An 8,514-nucleotide genomic window follows, 5' to 3' on the forward strand; every position below is an offset into this window, starting at 1 on the left:
TAGAGAGCTGCCATAGACTAATTCTTGCACTTAATATTTTTAAAAAGTTTTGAGCTCTAGCCCTAGTTTGAATAGTAATGTCTTCTGAAACCAATCACTTAATGTTATGAAAGTCTAGCTCAAAAAATAAGTCAATATTTTCTAGAGAGCTGCCATATTCGTATATATACTTGATTACTTTAAAAGCTTTAAGCTTTAGTCAGTGTAAATAGTAACGTTTTTTTAGACTTTTTTCTATAGCCCATGATCAGTCCTTAAATTAAGTAAAAATATTTTTACAGAGTTGCCATTTCTTTACAAAGCTTTAAGCTCTAGCCAGTGAAAATAGTAACATTTCGTCTAGACATTTTTCTACGGCGCATGATCAGCCTTTAAATCAAGTCAGCAGTTTTTTACAGAGTTGTCATAGACTAATTCTTAGACACAATATCCTTAAAAAGCTTTAAGCGTTAGCTCTAGTATGCATAATAATATTTTCTGAAAATTTTTAGTTTAATTTTATGAAAGTCCTGCGATTAAAACAAGTCACAATTTTTTGCAGAGTTGTCATATGCTTATACGCATACCTGATTGCTTAAAAAGCTTTAAGCTCTAGCCATTGTAAATAGTAAGGTTTTATCTATACTTTTTTCTATAGCTCACAATCAGTCTTTAAATTAAGTAAAAATATTTTTACATAGTTGCCATAAAAAGCTTTAAGCTCTAGTATTGGTACAAATAATAATGCTTATGAAAGTCAAGTCCATATTTTTCTGACAGAGTTGCCATATACTTGCACATGATTACTTAAAAAGTTTTTAAGCTGCCACTATAACGCTTGAATGAAGTGAATTTTTTTTACAGAGTTGCCATATGCTTATAAATACACATATTTATTTGAAAAGCTTAAAGCTGTAGGCAGCATAAATTATAATGCCTTTTGACAACATGTTCCTATTACATCTGACAATGCAGCTCTCAAAAACCGTCAAAATTTTTCTTTATAGGGTTGCCACACACATATAAAAGCAAATAAAAATATGTAAGAATGTATAAGTAATCGTGTATACACATAAATTATGTATTTCCCTACTGTGGCAAGCATTTACACTGCAATTGTTTGCTCTTCGCTGCATTCGGCGTTGTTGAGAAATATTTGCCTGCCAACAGTAAAGGAGAAATATTGCGTACTTTACGGAAATTAACCACAATTCATGTAGTTCTTTTCGAGCCCGAGCACGGCAAACGCGCCTTAATGTATGCGAGCTGGCGAAGTCGCAAATATATGTAAAAAATGCATACATATGCATGTGTGTTTGTGAAAATATTTATTTTCATGAACAGCTGGTATTTCGTGCAAACAAAACAAAAATGTTGCATATTTTAAGGCGCTCACTGTGAGTTTAGTAAAAACAAATTAAATTATACGAGCGCAACAGTTTCAAGGCTAAACTGAATTAATTTTTAATGCTAGAAAATATTTTGGGTTTCATAAAAATTGCGCATAAATTGATTTGTCAGTGTTTTATGAGAATTTTTCCTTCGAAGTTTTAGTGTATTTTTGGGGGAGTTTGAAAAGCATGTAGTTTTGAATTTTCACGCAGGCCAATTTGCTGCAATTAATTTACCGCTATTTCCAAAAGCTCTGCCACGCTTTTTATGAACTTAATATTTCTTGCAGAACTTGCAACTTGCGCCAAATAATTTTTCTTATTCCCGCTGCGTACATTTTTCGGTTAAATTCTTTATTAACTATTAACGAAGGAGCACACCACACACACATATACGCACACAAACACATGACAGCCTGCTTGGTGGCACAAATTAACTTCTTACACGTGTGCGTGTCCTTTAGGGGAGAGGGGGTGTTGTGTAGAAAAAGGTAGCAAATCGCAGCTGGAAGCTAATGGTGTTTAATAAAAACAAAGTTCTGCTTTTTAAAAGTTAAAAACACAAACGCACATACACAAACCAACACACGAAAAGAAAACAATTTCTATGCAAAACTTTTGTATCCACCAACCACCAGCGAAGCTGCTGTGCGAACGCGGCCAAAGGGGTGGCCGAAAGCAGTTAGATAATAAAAATATGAAAAAGTATTCAAAATCTTCAGGGTTGTTGTGGCTGCGACCACGAAATTGTTTTCTTTTGGCTTAAACAAACTGACACTGTTGCATAAAGTTTATTTAGACTTTTATTTTATGAGACCACTGGGGCCAGTGCGCTTTGGTGCGTATACCGAGAAACGCACTCAACTCACACACACAAACATACATACATACATGTATAGCAATGCCTTGAATGCGTTGTTGCCCCTGTCTAACGCAGCTGTGATCTTTTTCTGTTGACGCGCACTTGCTTGTCTTTGCCGCTGCCGCTTAACAGTGATGTGCGGAACACAATGCTCACGACAGACTGCAGCAGCGCGACAGTGAACTGAAAATGGTGTTGTGTATCCTACTACATGGACGTTTGTGAGAGGGCAGCAACATAACAATGGCCGGCTTGTACACAAAACAACGCAGTTGTCCATTTTGCATGTACACAATTTCGTTGTGGCCATAATAATACCTTGCAATTCAATGAAATTTTAATATTTTGTTTAAAGTGAAATTTTTAAGCAAAAAATAAGTAAATAGGTAAATTTATTTGTTTTAAATTATCAATTGTTATTATAAATGATGCAATAGAGCTATTTTATGCTTTTATTTGTAAAATAACGTCAGGTTTGTTAGAGCTGTGAATCATTTTACATTTTACATATTAGTGGCATCACCACTCTATCTCATCTCTCTATCTTCCATTCTACTGTCAACTCTACTGTCGTCATACCCTCGTTGGCAAATATAGGATTAAATTGAAGTTAGCGAGAACGACAACTGTCGGCCAGCAGTCGTGTAGTCGTGCAGCTGTCAAAATAGGTCCGTCCATAAAAATGTGTGTATTTTAATATTTGACAGATGCCGTTTGCAGTCTGTCGCGAGCATTGTGTTTAACACATGAAGATACTTGCTTGCTTTCAATTCCGCTGCGTTGCCTTGTCTTTGGTGGGGCTAGATTTTCTACACTTTTGCTATTGTTGTAGTTAGTTGCATTTGCTTTGGGACCTTTTAGCCAATTTTTCAACAAACCTCATGGGGTTCCTAAAACGTGCAACAACAAAACGGCCACACAACTAAAGCAATGTCGGGCAAATGGCACAAGTGATAAGCCAAAGCGATGGCGCATGTAGCAACGCATCAACATTTGAAATCAACTGGGTATCAAAGTAGTTCGGCCTGATAAACTTAATTTCATATGCAACCTAGAGCTAATTCACAACAAAGGTGTCATTTGAGAGTTTGTCTCAGACAGTAGTACATTTTCTAGCAATGAAACATTTTATATATACGACATAAGTTACAGAACCCTAATACAGACTAATAATAATTATAGATATTCATTTCTTCGCATAGGTGTTCCATATAAATGTATGCAGTATCCCCCAATGACCATCTCGATTCGCTTTTTTAGTGATTTTTTGAAATCAGGTTCAAAACGAACCTTTTCAGACGGAATAATTTGGATTACGAATATATTAGTTGTAAAACTTTTTGAGCATATTTTAACTTTGAACTTCTCTTAAAAATTTATTTTAACTAATGTGTTTAAAATGACTTAAAATGGTATTAATGAAGTCATTGAATTGAAACCTTAGCTTACTTCTCCAAAGTATTCAGTGTTTCTAATACATTTATATCATTTGTGGACATATCGAACAAATATGTAATATTCAGTAATGCCCTAAATATATTTGTGGTGGCAATCCACTAGCAAGTGATCATTATATTTTATAGTTGAAAAATACAACGGTCTTTACTTTTAACGTCTTTTGTACTATTTAAGTCCAAAAATTTGAAAACAAGCCATAGAATTACCGCGATCCTCTTTTTAAACGACTTTATTAACTTTATCTGTATGTTTACAACTTTTTTCAGTCCGTCTGTAACTTGAGATAGCACTTATAGTGCAATAATGGGACGTAATCGGACCACTGTCATACCCACAAAATACCACTAAATGAAAACCTATAAAGATGCATATATATTTTGGTACTGGCAGTCGCGGTAAAAAGGAACATGTGTTGACTGACATTTTTTAAAGTCCTGTCCTCGTCCTAAAAATGGCTTAATGTACCTAACATTCAAACCGCTATAGCCAATAACTCTACTCAGCCGCCATATAACAGTTCTATTGAAAGATACTGAAAGTGCGATAACTCATTGAATAAATACGCCAAAAGCATTAGACAACACAGGACATTGGAAGTGGCACCGACCAAATCTTATATCTCATGAACCATTCGACTAATTTCTTCTAAACTAAAATCGCGGAGTTAAACTCGCCTCGTTATCTTGAGCATTTATATATACATTCATATGTAACTTCATATTTCTTGGCTTTATGTGATCCATACAACCGTTAAATCCCTTAAATTACAGTGTAAACGGTCATCATAATGGTAAATAATTTGGCCGGTAAAAGTAAAAATAAATAAATAAATGATAGAGGCGCAAATACTTTAATTATAATACAAATACAGTGACATTGTGAAATCCTTGTGGAAGTTACACAGTCCGTTTCCGTGCCGAAGCATTCATCGTTGCAAACGTCAACTAAAACACCGCCAACTAACATCGCTGCCTCTAAGTCTAACGTCTAACATCGCTGCTACGTCATTACTTGCGCTGCTGCATACCAACACCGGCCACAAAGTTTGTAACATCCAGAAGGAAGCGCGGAAGACTCTATAAAGTATATATATAAATGATCAGTATGCGGAGCTGAGTCGATTTAGCAATGTCCGTCTGCCTGTCTGTGTGTATATATACGCACTAAGTAGTCCCTCACTTTTTATACTCTCGCAACAAAGTTGCTAATTAGAGTATTATAGTTTTGTTCACATAACGGTTGTTTGTAAGTCCTAAAACTAAAAGAGTCAGATACATATACCAAAGTGATCAGGGTGACGAGTAGAGTTGAAATCCAGATGTCTGTCTGTTCGTCCGTTCGTCTGTCCGTCCGTCCGCTCGCGCAAGCTGTAACTTGAGTAAAAATTGAGATATCATGATGACACTTGGTACACGTATTTCTTGGCTCCATAAGAAGGTTATGTTCGAAGATGGGCAAAATCGGCCCACTGCCACGCCCACAAAATGGCGGAAACCGAAAACCTATAAAATGTCATAACTAAGCCATAAATAAAGATATTAAAATAGAATTTGGCACAAAGGATCGCATTATAGAGGGGCATTTTTGGACGTAATTTTTTTGGAAAAGTGGGCGTGGCCCCGCCCCCTACTAAGGTTTTTGTACATATCTCGAAAACTACTATAGCTATGTCAACCAAACTGTATATAGTCGTTTATTTTAGGCATTCCCATATACAGTTCAAAAATGGAAGAAATCGGATAATAACCACGCCCACCTCCCATATAAAGGTTATGTTGAAAATCACTAAAAGTGCGTTAACCGACTAACAAAAACGTCAGAAGCACTAAATTTTACGGAAAAAATGTCAGAAGGAAGCTGCATCCAGGCATTTTTTTTAAATTGAAAATGGGCGTCGCGTCGCCCACTTATGGACCAAAAACCATAGCTCAGGAAGTACTCCACCGGTTCTAATGAAAATCGGTATATAATATTTTCTTAACACCCTAGTGACATGTACCAAATACGGGTGAAATCTGTTCACAACCACGCCTGAAATCTCGATTATCACATCACGATTATTCGGGTGATACCCGAACTTATCCCTTCCTTACTTGTTTATCCTTGTTTTGGTTTTCGTTGCTGAATACTTTTGTAGCTCCTTTTGTAGCCTTATAGCATTTATGATATATAATACAAAATCATAGGAGGATGGAGTCATGTGTAGAAGTTCACACAAGTGAGGAAAGTTTTCTGATCGCCATTCTCTTGGGAGTGGCCAGAAACGATTCTTTTATATATGGCTCAAGCAGCTCACGACTTCCTATATCGTTCCGCGATCACCATATTCACCTGATCTGGTGCCGTGCACCTTCTGGCTGTTCACCAAGCTCAAAAGACCGCTCCGAGGACTCCGTTTTTATACGATAGAGGAGATTCAAGCCGCAGCGAAAATGTAACTGAAGGCCATCCCGAAAAGTAACTACAACCAGTGTTTCGAAGATTGGAAAATCCGTTGGCATAATGTACTACATCTATTAGGGATTACTTTGAAGGGGATGAAATTGATTTGGAAGAATAAATAAAGAATTTTCAAAATAAATACAATGTCACCTTATTTTTTGGGCATATATAATAATAGCTTCGCTGATATTTTCGATCAAAAGATAGAACAGTTTTAGTTGGATTTGGGCAATTTTTGGTCATAAAGATGTGATCTCCAATACTCTCACTACCTACAACAAACTTCTCTCTTCATTCTTTCTTTACGTGTCTTACTTATCCTCTCGTATCTTGTTTTCTCATTTCATAATTTCCATACTTCAATTATCACTATCAATGATCAATTAGCATCTCTCTTAAACTAAATTCTCTCTTTCTCTTAAATAGTAATGACAACAACAATGAACATTTGCACTAATTAGTTTTAAGCTCGCATACATTATGTTAACTTTCTCACTGTAAGGATTGGATTTTGAATATTGGAACAATCAAATTACGCAATGCCTTGGAAAACCGCATGGATGTGTTATAGAAATATTTCAATGAGTAAAATTTGTGGAGCAGCATATTCACATAACATATATCTAAACAGAATAGACACTTCCGGAGTTTACAAATATGGCTTATCGATATTGATGTTCTTCCGAAATATATATCACTAAAATATATATAAGGACCGATTAATCAATTTCAAGAAGTAAAATAATTTATCACTTCTATATCCAGAGTATGTCCCTACTATTTGTATGTTCAGAAGAAAAGCTTTTATGAGCTATTTCCTTACCATCGCTTAGGTATTTTGAGTAAATACCGCTTAGAAGAACGGGTTTTCTAAATGATGTATGTATTTCAAATGAAAATCAAGTCGAGTTATAAATTCTAAATTTATTAAGCTACATTTTCTTAAATGTATGAAATCTTGAAATTAAAATACATAACATAAAGTACAAGTTTAAAAATAATAATTACAAAATATGTATATAATATATGAGTGAAAAAAGTAAACTAAAACTAACGTCCAGAAACGTTTCGCACCGATTTAGGTTATTACTGATTCGTTGATTTTCGGTCATTTGATTTATTTTCCATTTCTCAATCTAGTGTAATATTACCCACGCCATAAATGCTGCGAATATTTTGTATTTGCGCTTCATCAATGCCACGTCGTAGCAGGTACAGTTGCGCCTTTTGCAATTTCGACGTTACACTTGCGAGTGTGTGCTGTGTAACCGCCAATTTCGCAGTTATAAAATCATTGCGATGCTTTAGTGCTTCCTTTTTCAGCTTATTATTCATGCGTGATTTCCGACAAGAAGCGGCACGTTGCTCCCTTAGTACTGCTGTGGCTTTGTCAGCCGTCTCCGTCTCCGCATGCGCAGATTTGGTAGGCTTCCCTTCAAGGCTGCTGGTCGGCGAGTGTGTGCGACCACCGATCTCCACAGGATTCTCCTCTAGTTGCTGGGCTATGTACTTTTGCTGCTCTTGGAAGAATTTACTCTTTTGGCGTCGCATTTCGGCTGCGATACAATTGTCAAAAGCAATCTTTCGTACAAATTTTTCATTTTGAGACATCGTTCGCAGTTTATCGGGTGTTTCGAAGATCAAGGGGAAATTTGTGAGTTTGCTCCTCATGGCGAGTGATCTGACAACTTTATCCGTTTTGGTTTCAGACATTTTTCTCTGTTGATGTGTATGAGTTTTTGAAATATTTTACTTAAGTTGATGTTTCTTCGTTGCTTTATACACACTGATAATGCTGGCTGACTTTTCTATCTATTTATACTTTTTTAACTAACGTTGTTGGTGGCAGTTGTTGTTTTTATGTGTGAAAATGTCGTGCTGTGTTTGCTAAGATGATCCCATGATGGTTTTCATGTATCTTGTTTGTTTGTGTCAAAAGGTTGTTTTTATGCGCGTGCAGGTGTCATGCTGTGTTTGTTCTATTCATCTTTTGATTGTTTGTACTTTTCCTATATATATCTTTAGATATATATAAGTGTGAATGTGATTGTGTTATTATTGTAGGATGCCTTACAGAGATGCTTACACTTATTTACCAAATATAAAGAAATAAAATATGTTTGTTTACCAAATTTTAAAAGAAAAAACATACAAACATCTCACTTTTCAAAACAAGAAGGAAAGCTGCAGAGGTGTTGTCTGCAGTAGCTTGTTTTGATAAAAATATCTGATTTGTTCAATTGTATTACAAATCAGTGGCGAATTTACGGGGAGTTTTCGAGTAAGACTCTAAGAAAAAATGTCGTAAATTTAAGCTTAGAAAAGTAAAAGCATGATTGGCTTCAAAACCACTCAATTTTTTCGAAAAACAGCGTTGCGTAA

At 35.6% G+C, this 8,514-nt stretch overlaps 1 protein-coding gene across 1 annotated transcript; it reads right to left on the minus strand.

Moving 5' to 3' along the window:
* Positions 1-7,193: 7,193 nt before the first annotated feature.
* Positions 7,194-7,889, minus strand: LOC108966483 (protein sisterless A). Its single transcript, XM_018929413.1, has one exon. The coding sequence runs from the start codon at positions 7,843-7,845 to the stop codon at positions 7,264-7,266; it is 582 nt and encodes a 193-aa protein (XP_018784958.1). The 5' UTR covers positions 7,846-7,889; the 3' UTR covers positions 7,194-7,263.
* Between the last annotated feature and the right edge of the window lie 625 nt (positions 7,890-8,514).

This window comes from Bactrocera latifrons, unplaced genomic scaffold, assembly GCF_001853355.1.
Source record: "Bactrocera latifrons isolate USDA-ARS-PBARC rearing strain unplaced genomic scaffold, ASM185335v1 scaffold_161, whole genome shotgun sequence".
Taxonomy (NCBI): Eukaryota; Metazoa; Arthropoda; class Insecta; order Diptera; family Tephritidae; genus Bactrocera; species Bactrocera latifrons.

Excerpts from the sequence above, each read along its gene's own strand:
- LOC108966483 (XM_018929413.1), bottom strand. The coding sequence starts at position 7,845 with ATGTCTGAAACCAAAACGGATAAAGTTGTCAGATCACTCGCCATGAGG.